The sequence below is a fragment of the Danio rerio genome, chromosome 18 (genome assembly GCF_049306965.1).
Source record: "Danio rerio strain Tuebingen ecotype United States chromosome 18, GRCz12tu, whole genome shotgun sequence".
Classification (NCBI taxonomy): domain Eukaryota; kingdom Metazoa; phylum Chordata; class Actinopteri; order Cypriniformes; family Danionidae; genus Danio; species Danio rerio.
This window is the reverse complement of record NC_133193.1, coordinates 23,948,291-23,968,012: the sequence shown is the minus strand read 5'-3', so window position 1 is coordinate 23,968,012 and position 19,722 is coordinate 23,948,291. Positions and strand designations below refer to the sequence as shown.

Genomic DNA, 19,722 nt, shown 5'->3' with positions numbered 1-19,722 from the left:
ATAAAATAAAATATTATAATTAACATGGCGACGCAGTGGCGCAGTAGGTAGTGCTGTCGCCTCACACCAAGAAGGTTGCTGGTTCGATCCTCGGCTCAGTAGGCATTTCTCTGTGGAGTTTGCATGTTCTCCCTGCGTTCGCGTGGGTTTCCTCCGGGTGCTCCGGTTTCCCCCACAGTCCAAAGACATTCAGTTCAGGTGAATTGGGTAGGCTAAATTGTCCTTAGTGTGGGAATGTGTGTGTGGATGTTTCCCAGAGATGGGTTGCGGCTGAAAGGGCATCCGCTGCATAAAAATGTGCTGGATAAGTTGGCGGTTCATTCCGCTGTGGCGACCCCGGATTAATAAAGGGACTAAACCGACAAGAAAATGAATGAATGAATTATAATTAACACAGTTCACCCAAATTAATTTGTTATCATTTGTTAAACACAAAGAAATATATTTTGAAGAATGCTGGAAATGCTTTTTTTTTTTAATAAATGCCAATAGCTACCTGTTTCTGGTAGCATATCGCGAAAACATAGGAAACAAATCTATCAGACTTTCTTGGAATAGTGTTAGTCCTGTTGGCATCTGATGCCATTGATCAAAGTTTGTTTTCACCCAATCGTATATGTCCAGTCTTGCATTTGTTGACTTGTGGAACGTCTGAGCGGTGTGATATGATTTTAAAACAAACTGCAAGAAACTCTGACGTAATCTGACCAGAGAATTTATTTTTAACCCTGGGAAGATTAAATAAATGAAGTTACAGTCATTTTTTACAACATTTTAAATCCAAAAGCCAACTTGTGTGTGTGGTGTGAATTGGCCTTTATGAATAAATTCACTGCAATCATATGGCACAATTTGAATCAAACAGAAAAAAAATTGATAGCTCAAAATACTTTAATAACAATTAATACTCAAGTAAAAAGCCACATAAGTTAATTTTAACAAAAAAATCTAAGAAATTGAAAAATATAATTAATTACATTTTGGAAAGTTTTCTCTAAAGTTAATATAATTTTATAATTTTAATATATTTCAAAATGTTTATTCCTGTGATGTAATACTGAATTTCCAGCAGCCACTACTCAATTCTTCAATTTATTCAGTCATTCATTTTCTTTTCACATTGCCACTCATTTCATTGCCACAGTGGAATGAACCGTCAACTATTCCAGCATATGTTTTACCCTTCCAGCTGCAAACAAGTACTGGGAAACAATTATTCACTCTCACATTCACACACACACACTCATACACTACAACAAATTTAGTTTATCCAATGCATGTCTTTGGATTGCCATGCCAGAGGAAAGCCATGGGAACACAGGGAGAATATGTAAACTCCACAAAGAAATGGCAAATGACACAGCCGGGACTCGAACCAGCGACCTTATTGCTGTGAGGTGTCATTCTGACAAGAGTCAATGTGCCCTCCTGATTTAATAATTGTATGTGTTAATTGAAAGTGCTGATTGAACTAATATATTTTAGGGTTTTTTGATAAATAAAAAAAATGAAACAAAATTGCAATACTGATTATACCTATAGATTATACCTTGTACATTTCATCAATTTAAAGCATTTTCACTAATTAATATTTATATTCAATTCAATTATATAAATCACGTAATTTTCTATTGTCTTGAATGGATGGGTTGAGATCAACGACAAATACATTTTTAGATCTGTGTGTGTGTGTGTGTGTGTGTTTGTGTGTGTATTCTAGCAGCTGCAAGACCCCTAAAGCTTTATGGAGAATGAAGATCTGTTTAAGCAGTGAAGAATGCTCCACTGATGGGCTTCTAATTCTAGTTTCATTTAAAGAAGGAGTTTCCTCACAGCCGGAGCCTCGATTAGAAGGGTAACGGGCCGTAAACAGGGAAGCGAATGAAAACCGGAGCGCGAAAGTGATAGGAAATTAAGAGAAATCAGCTGGAAAGAAGAGCGCTACGGAGGGAGAAAAAGGATTAGAGGATGTCTATGCTAGTTAAATGTTAAATATCTACACACATTAATATAAAACCATCATCAACGTCATGCACCACTCTCAGAGAGACTTCACAGCAAACACAAGCAAACAGATCCAAGGCAGCCATGTGTAACTGGCAGATGTTGGATCAATTGTGCAGTCAGTAGTCAGTTCTCTATCTGTGTCTCTATCCTGCACTCCATGCTGAACGTACCTCAGCTGAAGTCCCCTGAAGACAGTCAAACATTTTACAGAACACCTGGGAAGAGGAGGCGGAGATGAGATATCCATTCAGGTAACAGCCTTAAAGGGATAGTTCACCCAAAAATTTAAATTCTGCCATCCTTTACTTGTTACAAACCATTTTCTTTTGAACACAAAGAGTGATATATAAAAGAATGTTTGGGGAAAAACAGCCATTGACTTGCATATTATGTTTTGTTACCACTGTACAATGGATATCAATGGCTGCTTTTACCATGGTGAGGAAATGTTCCACTATCCTTTTAATGTGACAGCACTCGGCAGCACTAGACAACAGACTTCATCACAGGCTCAGAGTAATCATGTTGTGTGGATAGTAAGAGAGGTTAAAGGTGCAGTAGGTGATCTGCAAAAATGCTAACCGCTTAGCATATTATCTTTGGACGGCGGGGAGGGACTATGATTCAAAGCCACACTTACTGAAATCGTGAGCACACGCATTGCGGCACAACAGCAGACAACCCACTAGTTAATGTCATTCGCCAGTCAGTTAGTGTTTGGCCGGCAGTGTGCAAGAAGTGCCTGTATTACTAAGCCATACCTACATGCTAATTCAGAGCGAATATTCAGAGTAGCATGGTAAACAGTATAGGAAGGCTGTCATTGTTTAAAATTGAACCAATGTGAATATAAAAGCAACTTCAGCTCAATAAAGCAGGTTAGGCGGAATAGCGCTATTTACTGGTGTTTTGTGGTTTTAAAACAAGAATATTTCCTGTCTAACAGTAATACTTAAGCCATGGTGTCGTCCTTCCTCCAGCGTGCAAAAGTTACTCCAATATTTATTCAGGATTTTCAAAAGTTTCAATTCAGCATTTGATTTCTCCCGTGGACGCGTGGCGCTTGGCGGATCTGCGTGAACAGATGCGCGGAAGTCTAAATCTACATTTGCTGACAGACAGTTTGAGCTGCTTATCGGAATTATGGGAGATATCAGCCCGACAATATTTAATTGGATGAACATTTTTTAGTTTTATGCCTTATCCTGAATATAAAAATACATATAAACACATTTAGATCATTTACTTTAATCAATACTATTGGACTGTGAAAAGACTTTCAAGAAACACAACAAAAAATGTTTCTGAAGACAATCACCTACTGCACCTTTAAGGTAGAGTATGATCTTGGTTTATGTACTAGTAGTAGAGTAGGGGATGTGATATTTGTCATGTAAGATAATAATGTAATTGTTTAAAGATGTGTGAGCTGATATTTAGTACGCTAACTTACAATTTATACAGTATAAAATGCTTCACAGCTCTTATCAGGGCAGAAATAATTAAAAAAGAGTTTCACCTCAGAAACATTGCACACAAAACACCCCAGACACTTATCTTTACACCTTATGGCATTGTACTTCAATTAAAACATTTCGGGGAAAACTCACTCTCCAACTTTACTTTTATGTCACATCCCACTGTCTCTATCAGTCTGCATACTACGTGACACATCCACTATAGATATTAATAATTCAAATTACTACTAAAGGTCAATTACTACTGGTGGCTCTAACTATCCTCATGAACTGGAAATCAAGAAAGACCATTTACATTTCATCTTGGAAAAATGTATTAACAGAATACATCTCCATTGAAGATCCTCTTTGTCTGAAGCCATTCCCCAACAACACCTTCATCAGTACATAAATCTAATTAAATATCCTAAAAGAAAGAAAGAAATAAAAACAAAAATTTCTTAATTTTATTAGCATTTTCCACATCATAATTCGGTTTTTACATACTTCTTTATGTATACTTCATCTATACAGTATAGAGTATATTATAGTTATCACACTTACCTGCCCACCACTTGATCTTTCAATCTTATTATTATTATTATTATTAGTAGTAGTAGTAGTGGTAACTTTTACATGTTTAACAAACATCACATTCAGATGAGCCAGCTTGGTTCTATTGGTAATAATAATACATTTAGTCTTGTTTACTTAGTGTTTACATTGTCATTCTTAAAATAGAAACCAAATATTCTAAAAAGCAAAACTGTATATTTTGTTATGGAACTTAAAGAACATCCAAAACAATTCTGTGTGCTGTGCTAAATGAGCTTGTGCATATACATGTAATGGTATATGTATCACCTTGCAACTTGTAAAGTGCTTATACCCTTGATTCTTGTTCCTGTAGATCTACCTTACTGCAGAGTTCAGCTGCAACCTTCATCAAACACACCTCTCTTTAATTACCAAGTGCTTCTTCAGACCTATTTAGGGTGCACTCATGCTATGCTATCCTAAACGTGCCTGGGCACATTTCCCGGTTCGTTTGACACATGTGAGTGCTCCGAATCGTGCCCAGACTGGCCCGGTTGAAAGAGGTGCGCCAGAGAGCGGTTTGGTTGGGTTTTGCCATGGTACTCTTGTAGTGTAAGTGCAGGTGCCCCTGAGCATGAAACTGAAGATGCAATATCACTTTTAAGGGGTGTCAACTTTTCAATGAACATCATAGTTTATTAAAGATGCAAACTTCCCGCTGCAGGTCATCTGCACCCTCAGTAAACCTCAGAATCAGTGCCTGGGGTCTGGGGTCGCCACAGCGGAATGAACTGCCAACTTATCCAGCATATGTTTTATGCAGCGGATGTCCTTCCTGCTGCAACCCTTCACTGGGAAACACCCATACACTACAGCCAATTTAGCTTACCCAATTCACCTATACCACATGTCTTTGGACTTGTGGGGAAAACCGGAGCACCCGGAGGAAACTCACACAAACACGGGGAGAACATGCAAACTCCACACAGAAATGTCAGCTGACCCAGCCGAGGCTCAAACAAGCCGTTTATTTTCATTAACAGCACAGATATGAATTCATCTGGTTGGTCAGACTACACACCCTAGTCAGCGCATTTTAGACATGAACACACTCTTTCTGGCAATGTTTCTTCTGCGTTCAGACAGAGCAGTAATGTTACAACTTCTCTTTTCCAGAAAATTGTCGGAACAAATTTACCAGAATTTTTTAAAATGGCCTGTTTAGTCATGATCCCTTTCCGTAAATAATTGCAGGTAATTTTCCAGAGAAGTCTGTATGTGTGAAACAAGCTATAGTTGAGCTGTAATGTAGGGTTTGTTTGGTGTTGTACAAAGAACTGACAACAATCCTTTATTCATCGACACTATGTCCTCAAAAATATTATAAGTGTAAAGTTTTTTTTTTTTAATTTGTGTCATGCTACCCTGTAGCATTAACTTTACCTAGAAACTTTGTCACACATACAGTTGAAGTCAGAATTATTAGCCCCCCTTTGAGTTTTTATTTTTAATATTTCCCAAATTATGTTTAACAGAGCAAAAATATTTTCATAGTATGTCTGATAATATTTTTTTAATTCTGAAGAAATAATTTATTTTGGCTAGAATAAAAGCAGTTTTTAATAAAAAAAAAAAAAAAACATTTTAAGGACAAAATTATTAGTCCCTTTAAGCTATATTTTTTTCAATAGTCTACAGAACAAACCATCATTATACAATAACTTGCCTAATTACTCCAACCTGTCTAGTTAACCTAATTAACCTAGTTAAGCCTTTAAATGTCACTTTAAGCTGTATAGATGTCTTGAAAAATATCTGGTCAAATATTATTTACTGTCATCATGGCAAAGATCAAATAAATCAGCTGTTAGAAATGAGTTATTAAAACTATTATGTTTAGAAATGTGCTGAAAAACTATGTTAAACAAAAATTAAGGAAAAAATAGAAAGGGGGGCTAATAATTCAGGGGCGCTAATTATTCTGACTTCAATTGTATGTTTATTTTTTGTGGTTTCACAAAAAATGACGACTCAAGCACGTATTTCCAAAGAGCCTGTGTTGGAAAATCTAGGCTATTTAAGGAGACAGCATGAATTGAACTATACTAAGCAAATGCAGCAGAGTTTGTTTAAACTCTACTAAACCTGCCAAGTGTGAACGCACCCTATATTGTGCACTTAAGCACAACTGAAATCCTGCATCCGTTTTTTTTATTATAATAAACTACTAGTTTAAAACACACTATGCAGAATGAAATTATGGTTATACAAGGCTAGCAATGCTAAACCTGGTACATTATGCTGATTTTACAAAACACATGTGATGTGACACAATAAATCTGTGCTTTTTGACTGAAATCAAGTGTTGTAGAGTAATAATGAGGATGCTCTAGAGAGAATGCATTCATATGCAAATCTATTCATTGTGCGATCGTGTGCTATAAGGCTTCCCTGCTGCCGTGGCTCATTCCTGACCTGTTGGATCCTGTTCTCACTCACTAGAGACACGCTTGGTTCAATCCAGTAATTACTATGTGTTCCTACGACTAAACACTCCACATTCCACACTGTTTTTTCCTCTCAGTTCTGGCTTATCTTATCAGTCTTGGAAGATACAGGTCCATATGAAACATATACCCTATGGCGATATGCAGTCATAGTGTTTCCTGTACTGAATGTGTTATTTTTTTGTTTTCATGCTTGCACTGAGTTGCTCGTATCTGATTGGGGTCGCCGTGGAAACAGGGCGATGGTCCTGTCCGCACAGGTAAAACACGCGATGAGGCTTTGATGAATCAACCTGTTGTTGACACAGCTGTACATTCTTTCTCTTGCATACACTTTCACATGAAACAATGTAATCGCACAAATGACACAGTTTGTGTTCATTTTAAAAGATTACAAATGTAGTAGACTTGGCTTGACTTATGTGAACAGGTCGCCACAGCGGAATGAACCGCCAACTATTCCAGGATATGTTTTACGCAGAGATTGCCCTTCCAGCTGCAACCGAGTACTGGGAAATACCATACACTCACACATACACACACACACACACACACACTCATACACTATGGCCAATTTTGTTTATTTAATTCAGTTATTGTGCATGTCTTTGGACCAACGTAAGTTAATTATGAAAACGTAGCCCCATATGCATTTCTTAAGATTGTGAATTATGAAGCCAAAGCTATGTATGGCTGCATTTCATCTTTAAAAATGAACGATACTGGGCGGTATTATGCCTTTTCTTCGCTGACCTCTGTATGGATGGCTTTTCCGCTGTAACCAGTTTGTCCGGTAGTTCGACACACATGTCGGCAGACTTGAGATGCAAAGCAGAGTTGACCACGTTAATGAGGTTCAAGTCTGGTGAAGAATGATTCTAGAAAGTAGGTAAGACAAAACAAAAGCTAAAAAATAAAATAAACAAGTATGGGTCAGATTGAGGTAAAATCTGAAAACATGGTAAAAATCAGGCAGTTGAAAGGGCTTTTCTTTTTCTGGATTGCTTTTCAAAACCTTGCAGTTGGATTTAGAGAAGGAGGTGGGTGCTGGTCAGACGGTGCTTTTTAAAACATTATTGGTTGGGTTTAGGGAAGGGGGTGGGATGTGACATCAGTTGGTTGGTCAATTAGTCAGTTGACACTGGCTTCTGGTAGATTTAAGTGAGAAGAGCAGGCATGAATGGCACTTGCGAGAGAAATTTAAGAACTGAAAAAAAAGCACACAGGGGCGGACTTGTGAAACCAAAATCTGCAAAAAAGAAAAAGAAAAAAAAACATGGCTCCTGTGATGTATTTTGCTCTCTCCAGAAATGTATTTAGGAGTACGTAATCAGAATGAGCCTGGATTGAAACCGTAGCACGCGGACGAAACCCACACCAACAAGGATAGATCATGCAAACTCCATACAGAAATGCCACCCTTCATAAGTCTAATAAGATGCAATTAGTGCAAATAATATTGTAATACTAATTTACAGTAAAAAAGGTTACAAATAGTTTTTCTAATAACAGCTATTTTGCAAATAGTTAAAAATGTGTCTAAAAACTGTCTTTATTGACTTTATGAACATTAACTGAAGGATAAAAAAAGCAGAGGAGGGGAATGCTGTAGGGTGTTTGTGTGTGTATGTGTGGATGATGTTGGACATTTGGGACTCTTTAGCTTGCAGGTCTCTGCCTGTGGAAGGGGGATGAATATATACCCTGCTGTATAAAATATATTGAAATAATAGCTCGTTAATAACAGGTGATACATTATATAACAAGTTATTCAGACAATAGATTCATATCAGCTTCCTTCAAAAATCCTAAGAAAGGATTCCATATTTTGAAAAACAATAAAACTTTATACTGGGACAATTCTTGTAGCCATTATTTAAAATGGGTTCATTCTGTATTTTTCCAATAACGAGTTACAGTAAGTTTTGTATGTAATAAACAGAAAATCAACATTACCTTATCTGAGCTAGTAAAAGTGCATGTTACAGGGAAAATATTTAGTGTCTATAGTTCAGGTAATTTGAGAATATTCTGTTTCAAAACACTAGATAAAATGTTTTTCACAAAAATGTTCAACTTGGGGACACTTCCATAAACAATGATATAACGTTCCTATCTCTATATTGTCATGATCAGGATTGTTGGGGTTAAATTTGTGAAGAATTTCTGGAGCTATGTATACACTTATAATGATATATTTAAATTGCAGAAGTTTAAACCTCTGTTGATTGTCTGGATTTTATGCAGTCATTCATTTATTCATTCAATAATTTTCCATTGGGAAGTCCCTCATTTGTCAGGGGTCGCCACAGCGGAATTAACTGCCAAATATTCTAGCATATGTTTTATGCATATAATGCCCTTCCATAACCCACTATTGGAAAACACCCTGACAATCTCGACTCACACATACACTCATACACTATGTCCAATTTATTTTATCCATTTCCCCAATAGTCTTTGAACTGCGTGTGAAAATGTTGCATCCCGAGGAATCCCACATGAACACAGGGAGAACATGCAAACTCCACACAGAAATGCCAAGAGGAGACAGTGCTAACCACTGATCCACCAAGTCACCTGCAATCAGACAGATATTTAATAAGAATTTTAAACACATTTTAAACGTACCTCAAGGGAAAAAAAAATGTACACATACATATGACCTAAAATGAACAGGTGCCATTTTTATCTCTCTCCGGAAGGTTAAGGACATAAAAACCCAGATGATGGCCACAAAAGATAAGGACTGGTGTTCTTTACTGCATCCATAGCATTTTATATCTTCATCCCCCTTCCACAGCCAGAGACCTGTGAGCTGAAGAGTCCCAAAGGTCCAACATCATCCGCACACATACAAACACTAACACCACCCCTGATGATGTCATCAGCCTCGAGCCATGATCACGCATCATCAGCGTGTGTCAGACTCCATCCGCCTGTCGCAGAACACCAAAAGAAGGAACAGACAACACAGAACTGAGGAGAGGATAAAAAGGTTGGGACAGGGTAGACAGATAATGGCTCAGGGACATATTAGAGTGATGTGTTACAATCTGTCGTACAATGTGTGCAATCTAAACAGCAGCAAAACCACTGTACGTGGCCCACTTAGGACCAAAGTAAGTCAGATCCACATTGCAGTCATTAAAAACAATATACTGCAGTCACAAGTTGTTTATTTGGAAAAGTATAGCAGAATACCTTTTGGATGTTGGACTGGCAAAACAATGTTGGAAAATAATTTAGTGAGAAAATATATTAATATGGGAGGCAGTGGCGCAGTATGTAGTGCTGTCGCCTCACAGCAAGAAGGTCGCTGGGTCGAACCTCGGCTCAGTTGGCGTTTCTGTGTGGAGTTTGCATGTTCTCCCTGCCTTCGCGTGGATTTCCTTTGGGTGCTCCGGATTCACCCACAGTCCAAAGACATGCGGTACAGGTGAATTGGGTAGACTAAATTGTCCGTAGTGTATGAGTGTTTGTGTGAATGTGTGTGTGGATGATTCCCAGGGATGTGTTACGGCTGGAAGGGCATCCGCTGCGTAGAAAATTGCTGGATGGGTTGGCGGTTCATTCCGCTGTGTGCAAACCCGGATTAATGAAGGGACTAAGCCGACAAGAAAATGAATGAATGAATATATTAATATCGTATAATATATTGTCTATAACATGTAGCATATTTGCAGTTTTATCTGTCAGTGGTGGACAAATAATTTTCTACAATTTGAGATTTTCATTAAGGACATTATAAACAAAAATGCACTCCATTATTATGTTTATTTATTTAATTATAAATAAAATACCATATGAAATTAAACACAACACTCAGAAATATATTCATTCTTCAGTTAATATAAAAAACCTTTCAAATACTTTCATTCAATAATTTTAAGGGTGACGTGGTGGCGTAATAGGTAGTACTGTCGCCTCACAGCAAGAAGGTTGCTGGTTCATGCCTCGGCTGGGTCAGTTGGTGTTTCTGTGTGTGTTAATATGTATGTTCTCCCCGTGTTCACGTAGGTTTCCTCTGCGTGCTCCGGTTTTCCCCACAGTCCAAAGACATGCGGTAAAGGTAAATTGGATGAGCTAAATTGTCCGTAGTGTATGAGTGTGAATAAGTGTGTATGGATGTTTCCCAGAGATGGGTTGCAGCTGGAAGGGCATCCGCTGCATAAAACATGTGCAGGATAAGTTGACGGTTCATTCCACTGTGGCAACCCCTGATTAATAAAGGGACTAAGCTAAAAAGAAAATGAATGAATTTCAAATGAAGACTTTTATTAATACTTTAGCCAAGGTGAACTTAATATAAACTTTAGTAAGACTTTTTTTGATGGTCCCTATTGCGCATTTTGTTGACTGAACGTTGCATTGCAACTACATGCCATTTACTTTTTATTTAAGTATTAGTGGACTGTCTGCTTAATATCTGTTGATACTGCTCCTTCAACAGACATTTAACTGACTGCAAATACATGTCAACTTATACTAACCCTAACCCTAACCTAACAGTCTACTTAGAATCTTACTTGAGAATTAGTTGGCATGTAGATGCAATGTAACTTAAATTCAACAAAATGTGTTAAATTCAAAATTTAAATAAATATTATTATAACGTTTTATTACAATTATAACATATTTTTAAATAATTTATTTAAAGAAGACTGAATTAAAAAGATTTAAGAATTAGTTTTTTTAACTTTATTTTTCAAAACTGATAATATTAATAAGCATGCTTACAGCATATGAGAATGATTTCTGAAGGGTTGTGTGATACTGCCTGAAGGGTGGCATAATGATGCTGAAATTTCACTTTTACATTACAGGAATTAATTGAATTGTAACATATACTTATACTTAACCTTTAACATGAACTAATAAATAAATTAAAATAAATAGTTTATTTTAAAATATAAATTACAATCGTGTTTCAATGTTTAGTAATTTTTTACTGCCGTCTTTAAGATGAGACATTAATTTGAGGCCATGACTCTCTGTGGTCATTAAAAATCCCAGTATGTCTTTTAAAAAATAGTAGGGATTTAACCCCAGTATCCTGGCCAAATTTGCCCACTGGCTTCTGTCCATCTTGACCTCCTAACCATCCCTATATATTGTATTTGGCATCATCACTCTGACTCCTCTCCACCAATCAGCTGGTGTGTGGTGTGCAGTCTGGCACAATATGGCTGCAGTCACATATTCCAGGTGGATGCTGCACACTGGTGGTTGATGAGGAGATTCTCCCCAATGTGTAAAGCGATTTGAATCTCTGGAAAAGTGCTATATAAATGTAAGCAATTATTTTAAGGAACTATTATATTTTTGATCCTTGTTGATGTAGTTCACTAATATTTCACAATATTTCTAAACCCAGCGTTCAATAATAATTTTAAAAACTGCCACATTCCCATAACAAAAACGTATACTGTAAATCTACACCAAAAATATTTGTTTACCATCAAAATCACATCTGGGTCTCCTGTCAGCTCCATAATTCCAAGATGCTAATGACTTTGAAAATATGTCATATTCTTTACATTTCTAAACATTTACAAGCACTGCCCCTTATAAATAGTCTGCCAAACCACTGATAATGAACGGCTCAGGCCCTTTTCACATTTCTGGGATTCTCAGTAGCGGAAGTCATCATAGTTGGGAAAACTTTAAGCGCAGTGAATGGGAAAGTACAACAAATCATTTTTACAATCTTATTTGCTCAAATAATAAAAGACAAACCCCATGATGGTGTCATAAAGACTTTCAGAAAAAAGGGAAAAAATAGTGTGAGACTGATAACGGCAGCCAGATTAGAGAACAACTTCAAAATTACTGTCCTGCCCTATAGACACTGCACTAGAAACACCTTGCACAAGCCGTAATTCAATTGTTGTAAAATAAAAAAAAGATGACTTAATACATATATACATAAAAATGTTCACACATTAAAAAAATACATTAAGAACTTTCAAGGATTTAAGATGCTGATGACCGTTTAACACATCATAACATGCTTGTGAAAAGAGTCCATATGGAAGTTTGTGTTAATATTCCACATCCAAATTTGCACAGGACTAACAAAAGCTCTAAATTCCAACGCACACACTCCACACTGACACCACTGAAGTGAGTGCAGACGGATCAGCCTTGTCCAGCTCTTCTGATAACAGACTCGTCCCACATTCTCTAACCGTCATCCATCAGCTCGGGTCACACACCGCTGATCCTGCATGCGTCGTCACCTCTGACCTGCTCATCACTCACGCCAGCACAACATTTATCTGTGCCACACACACAACCCTATTCTCCCCAAACACATTCACCCCGACGCCTGCAACCGAAGCTTTTTATTTCCAGATGATAATGCTTTAAAGCACTTTATCAGGCTGTAGAGCTGATTGAAGGGGCCCGGGAGAGGAACACTGTTCTTCGTGGGGGAATAAATGGCTGATCGTGCTGCCAAAAACAGGTCGGTAAACATGTCTACTCAGCAGCACATGCTGGACTTACTTACATTTCAGACCACTTCAATTAACAGCCACAGGAAGAAAGAGGGGAGGGGAGATTTAGAGGATATAGGAAGAGAGATAGCAGATATGGATGGAGGCTGATGATACACAAGAGGACAAACTCCTCTGCTAAATATGTAGAGCGGGTAAAAAAACGTCACCTTTTTTTTAACGGAACACATCAAAAGAATCTTGAAGAGCTGATGACTTGAAATGTTCACCAGATATCAGTAAAAACCAAAGCAATCCATACATACAAAGAAAACAGTTTTAGTTTATAAATTAAGTTATGTGTTATGAAATAAAATGACAAAGGGAAAAAGTATTGAACACATGAAGGAAGCTTTAAAAAGGCATGGAAAGTCCAGACAGCAGCTGAAATCTCTCTCGTTAGATGCAACCCTCATTAGACGTCAGTATAAATTAATATCAGCTGTTAATATCATATTTTAACATATCTCAACAACCACATTATCAGCATGATGAAGATGAAACCAGGGTGGATATTTCAGCAAGATAATGACCTCAAACACAAGCAAGAAACCCTCGATTGGTTTCAGAGAAAGAAAATAAAGCTGCTAGACTGACTTAGCCAATCACCTGAAGTGAATCCAACAGAAAATAAGAACTAAAAATCAACGTTCATAGACGAGACCCACAGAACTGTCGTGATTGTTTTGAAGACTCTGTCTGGGGAAGTTTGGGGAAAAACACACCTGAGCAATGCATGCAACTTTACTCTCTATACATCTTGTCTTGAAGCCGTCATTATTACAAAAGCCTTTCATACAAAGAATGAAATACATTTCAGTAGTTCAGCACTTTCTCCTTGTGTCATTCTATTGTGGTACACAAAAAAAAAAAAAAAAATTCAGATATTTTTGTTTGTTTGTATTATTTGGGTTTTTACCAAAATCTGGGTCAGTTTTATGTCAACAGCTCCTTTGAAAATATATTTATCATGAAAAATCATGATGTGTACAATATTTATTATTAGGGATGTAACGGTATCAGAATTTCACGGTACGGTAATACCTCGGTATGAATGTCAAGGTACGGTATTTATTGAATCATTTACAGGAAAAAACAAAACTTATGAAAATACTCCAAAAAAGTGCCAAAAGTGTCAATGACATACAAATTAGCCATCTATCTGTAAGCTTTGAAACAGGAACTTCAATTTTAATAACAAAAAATTATTAAACCATGTAAAAAAATAAAGTTTCAATTTAGTAGTGTTGAAAACTCATCACATTCAATATTTAATCACCCACTCACTAGATAGAGATGGGTTTTAAGGAAAATTATCATATAAATATAATCTGGTAAAAGCTGGTATCTCTGGGCATTAACAATGTCCCCTGCAACAGAAAAAAACCCTCTCATTTGGGACTGAGGTTTTTGGGACAGAGAGATATGACTTGGCCCAGGTTGACAGCAGTGGGTAACATTGTGCATTGTCTTTCCCCCACTTGAGTGGGCAAGCCATGAGTGAGATAGAGGTCTCATGTCTGTATCAATCTGAACAGTGTGCTGTGTCACACCCTCCGTCCCGCCCTTCAGTAGGCGCGCGACAACACCGCTCGAGTATACGAGCTCAACCACCCCCCTCCCCGCTTTACAGTACGCGTGCGACAACACAGCTGATTAGAACGCGCGCAACAACACCGCTGTTCAGTACGCGAGCGACAACACAGTTGATAAGAATGCGCGCGACAACACCGCTATTCAGTACGCGTGCGGCGACAACACCTGCTTCAGGTTCGATCATTTCCAGCTCTTTTTGGTGCCCGCTTCTAGCAGCACACTCCATTTCCGCATTACTGTATCTGTAGCGACAACAGATCGCAAGGGATGATGGCCACCCCTGGGCTGATGGGAATTGTAGTTTTCGCTACCTCCCGTTCGCTTCATTCGCCTGAGCAAATTTTCTCAGAAGACCTATAGTTTTACCGAGTCTTGCGACTACGGTAATATCGAAAAAAATTAATATTGCGGTATGACGGTATTTACAATACCGTTACATCCCTATTTATTATTAAATTATATTAATATTTGCTAGTAGGACAAATTAATTCAGTTACTTCTACTATGTATACTTTGACTTTGCATTTTTAACGAACTGCAGAGTAGTACAGACAGTTATACGAACTAAATCAAGATTGTCAATAATGCTTTGGTTTGACACAAAACCACAAATGTCATAGCTCATCATAGCTCACAACTTGACAGGCAATGGGAGATAAAGTTTTTTGGCCTTCTAGATGGGTGTTCCCCTAATGCTGCGACTGAGCGCTGCAGTGAGCAGAGCGCTGCAGTGAGCAACGCTAACCAAAAAAAAGATCTTTAGCTTCACCTACTTCTCTGAAGCAATATAAATTCGTCCCAAACACCAAAGTACTTAAATAGTTGTACATTTGCAAATATTTTACAATCAACCAGGAACTTTAAATTATTAGTTTTATAATTGTAAGTCTTTATTATATTAATACTTTATACAATCATTTAATTGTGCCAGTCACAGTTTTTAAACTGTTATTATTTCAAATCAAACTATGTGTTTTTGTAATTCACATTGTACCTGGTTTGTTGATGGTTTTAATAAAGTAGATTTTTTTTTATTCTTATAATACAGAAACATTTTCAGTAGTGTATACACAAATATCTTAAACTGAATGTGTATTTCAAAAGGTATTCTGAGATAAATGCTAAATCTGAAAAAGATTGATATGTGATTTATTTTGCTGTGGCTATCAGGCAGTGGTGTTCGTATAGTGCTGCATTATGAAATTCTGATGTCTTATCAATAACATAGAGGTCATAAATCTGTCTTTTCTTGTCTGAATGTGGCTCTGCCTGTGAGCCCGAGTCTGTGGGGCACTGAGTTCTTCTGAGGGAATCAAGAGAACAGTGAACATTGCCACGAGCCTATGTGTGTTGTCAGATGTGATGCCTGCACACAAATACACACACATAGATTGAGAGAGATAGACACAGAGAGAGAGATACTGTAGAGAAAGAGAGAGAGAGAGAGAGAGAGAGAGAGTATATGGAGACTGACAGCTCTGTCCAGCTATTTGTTCCACTCACTCGCAGACAAGCTTTCCCAGCGGGCAAAAGCTGCTCGAATAACAAAACATTTGACTCTACAGATCCACACAAGCTCACAAAAACACATGCAGACAGAGGAAACTAAAAATGTGAAAAAATACGCTAATAAATATGAATACAAGCTTACCAATAGACAATTAGAAGCTAATTACTATTGAATAAAGTTTCATCCATGGACCGCATGGTGAAAAAAAAGCAATCTTGGTGGTGAGGAAAATAAAAGAACACTTATCTCGTTATAACGAGATATTATAAAGATTTAACAACATAATGAAGTAATTAAAACAACATAATATCCGTTTAAAAATTATAAAAAGTTGTTATTTTGACAATTAGGTTGTTATTTCAACATGAGTCATTATTTTGACATAACATCATATCTATCTGGTAAAATGGTATAGTCATTATTTAAACATAGTTAAGTCATTATTTCGCCACCATTCGCTATTTTGACATAATATCTCTTTATAACGAGTTATTACTTGATTTTAACAACATAATTAAGTCGTTATAATGACATCATATCTTGTTATAATGACATAATATCTTGTTAAAATAACACTCGTTATTTCAACATAATTTAGTTGTTATTTCGACATAATTACTTATTTTGACATGATCTCATTGTAACGAGATATGTCGTTTTAACAACACAATCAAGTTGTTATAACAACATAATATCTCGTTATAACGACATAATATAGTGGTAAAATGAAGAAAAAAAAGTCATTATGTCAACATAATTAGGTGTTATTTCAACATAAGTGGTTATTTCTAAATAATATCTCGTTATAATGAGATATTATGTCATTGTAAAAGCATAATTAAGTCGTTATAACAACATAATATCTCGTTATAATGACATATCTTATTAAAATTACATGAAATTGTTATAACGACATAATATCTTGTTGAAATGACAAAGTTGTTATTTCAACATAATAAAGTTGTTATTTTTTGTCATAAGTCATTATTTCGACTTGTTTTTAATAAATTTTATTTATTTATTTATTTATTTATTTCGACAAATTATTATTCAAATGTTATTACAATTATTATTAGGGATGCTTCAAACAAACTGGATATAAATCAGCCGAAAATCACATTCTAAGACTCAATCAGTAATCAGAAAATTTGTCTGATCTCATTAACCGATTAGACGTTAACATGAGTATGTAAAAAACATGACATAGCTTCAAACTTTACCACAGACGTAAAGTCATACATAAAGTACGTACATAAAGTGCTGGCAAAGAAAACAAACACAAAAGAATCATAGTCCTTTATTATTCTAAAATTATGGGTCATATTCAGCACAGTGCACCAAAACACAAACAGACATCTACACATGTTTGTCTGTGATGACACACACACACACACACACATCAGCTGGAATGATCATCAATGTGAAGAGAAAAAAAAAAAAAAACAGTAGAGAAGGAACAGTGTTTCCTCTGAGAGAAGATGAGCTTTTTTTACCCTCTCGGAAGTAGAGTAGGCTAATTAGAAAAGCAGGCCTACTTAAATCATATTAATAACAGCCATGCTGCACCTCACTCAGAGAACAAGCCAGAATGTGAGATCCACATCCGACACAGCAGCTCAGTTAAACACACCAAGTCTCCCACTAACACTTTAATCGAGGATGATCAGGAGATCTCTGAGATTAACAGTGTTTGCTAAGACAAGCGTCACCATTATTCATGCTCATGCTAAACCTCGGAATTAAACTTTAGGGCATAACACAGTTAGCACTACAGACTTTAATTATATCTCAGATTTCAGGGCATGTTGTGGAGAGGTGTGCAAATTTTTTTTTCCCCTCCGAGCGACTTGTGCTGCTTGTCTTGCATGTAATAAAACCATGAAATATGATGCAAATGCGGAACTTGGACTTGGTTTGAAACAGGGAACAAAGACTTGAAGACAGACTTTGTTATGGGTCAGTGAGCACACATAGGTTAATGCCCTATCAACCATTCAGATGCATTTAATGCCTTAGCAACCTGAACGCCCTGCCTACATTGTTGAGAATCACCACAAATCTAGTTTTAAATCCTGCTAAAACATCCTGGATGGGTCAGAGACTGACACACCAGATGGCCAGTTCAACGTTCAGATATATTCTCTACTACGACTATTTCATCATGTCTGCATGTACACAGAGAGGTTATGAACTCTAGCAACAGGCATTGGGCTTTGTTGGATCAGTGTGTTGCCCTTGTCTGTGTTTGTTGCCTTCTGTCTAAGCTTGTTTTCGGTGACTGAATATGCTGAAACAGCACTTCCCTGCTCTACAATGTCTGAAGAATGTCATGGTACAATTTGGCGATTGTCTATCAGGGTGGTGTGAATTGGCCTTTAAAAAAATTTGTTCAAAAATGACAAATTCTGTGTTGAATTGGATGTGAAACACACACATAAAAGATTATGATTAAGAATGTTTATACAATGAAAGTAAGTGCGATGTTGTGAGGATCTAAGATGAGGCTGCACAATAAATTGTTTTATCAATGATATTGCAAGGTGTGCATCCACAATCACAGGATCTGCAATGTTGAGTCAAGATTATAGTTCCTCAGGCACCACAGATCAGACATTGTGGAGTTTAATCATAATGGAGTGTAAGATTATCGTTTGTTTTTAACGCATGTGACTATGTGAACACACTGTAAAAATGGATTATTTACTTTACTTTGAAAAAGTCAGTGAACCCATTGGCTTAGAAGCAAGGAGTTGACTTTACTTAAAAGCGTGAGTAAATCCGTTGAAATAATGCCAAGTTCAGACTGCATGATTTTCAAAGTAGTCATGTCGCAGATGTTTTCAAATTGCATGACTATCTGCACTGGTGTTCCATTACTGCAAGATGAATTGGTGACGGAGGATTTCACACTGCATGACTTTACAATGGGAAGAATCACAGACGACTCTATCCCTATTCACAAAGTGATACTGGTAAATATCCGGAAAATTTACAGAACGACTTTACCAGTAAGTTTTAAAAAGCGCTGTTCACACAGGCACGGACATTATGAAATTTTTCCGGAAAAGACCATTCACACATTCATTCCAAAATACAAGTAAATTCTGACATCATTAACCAGAAATGACTTCTAAACGGCTGCGTTTGTGTTTGTAAACATTTGACTACATTCCAAACTTTGTGGATGGAGGAGAAGTATTGTGAACAGCTTTGATGAAAATATAGAGGAACACTTTCGCATGTCAAGATGTGCATGATATGTGTGCGTGCTGGCAGCCTGGCGCTCACGGGCTGCTTCAGGGGCACACGTGACGCTCAAAGTAACTGAAGGAAGCAGAACTTGAAGGTAAACAAACAATGGCTTATCATAAGCATCTTATCGATAATTATTTACACAGTTGGCATTAAGAAGGAACACATAAACTTGTCTGACTAACATCTAGCAGCTAAATGTGTGTCGAAAAATATTTAAAGACTTTTATTCTCATAAACCACGGTAAATTACTGGTAATTTTCCGGAAAGGTCTGTATGTGTGAAAGGGGCTTCTGTCTTCGCCTGAAAACTATGTCTTGCGACCAAATACACGAAAGAAATGAATTGGCAACAA

The 19,722-nt window shown here is 36.9% G+C and overlaps 1 protein-coding gene and 1 long non-coding RNA gene across 4 annotated transcripts in view; one reads left to right on the top strand and one right to left on the bottom strand.

The window, feature by feature from the left end:
• bcar1 (BCAR1 scaffold protein, Cas family member) overlaps positions 1-19,722 on the bottom strand; it is a 184,564-nt gene that overhangs the window by 112,077 nt on the left and 52,765 nt on the right. The window contains exon 2 of one of the 3 annotated variants that reach the window (XM_021467686.3): positions 2,178-2,222. The exons of the other annotated variants lie outside the window; for them this stretch is intronic. Coding sequence (XP_021323361.1) covers positions 2,178-2,222 — 45 coding nt within the window. The remainder of the gene's footprint in view (positions 1-2,177; positions 2,223-19,722) is intronic. 3 annotated transcript variants of the gene reach the window in all.
• Positions 5,409-8,483, top strand: LOC141378827 (uncharacterized). The gene is made up of 3 exons (XR_012394312.1): positions 5,409-5,473; positions 5,969-6,938; positions 8,291-8,483. It is a non-coding gene; the product is annotated as an uncharacterized lncRNA (long non-coding RNA).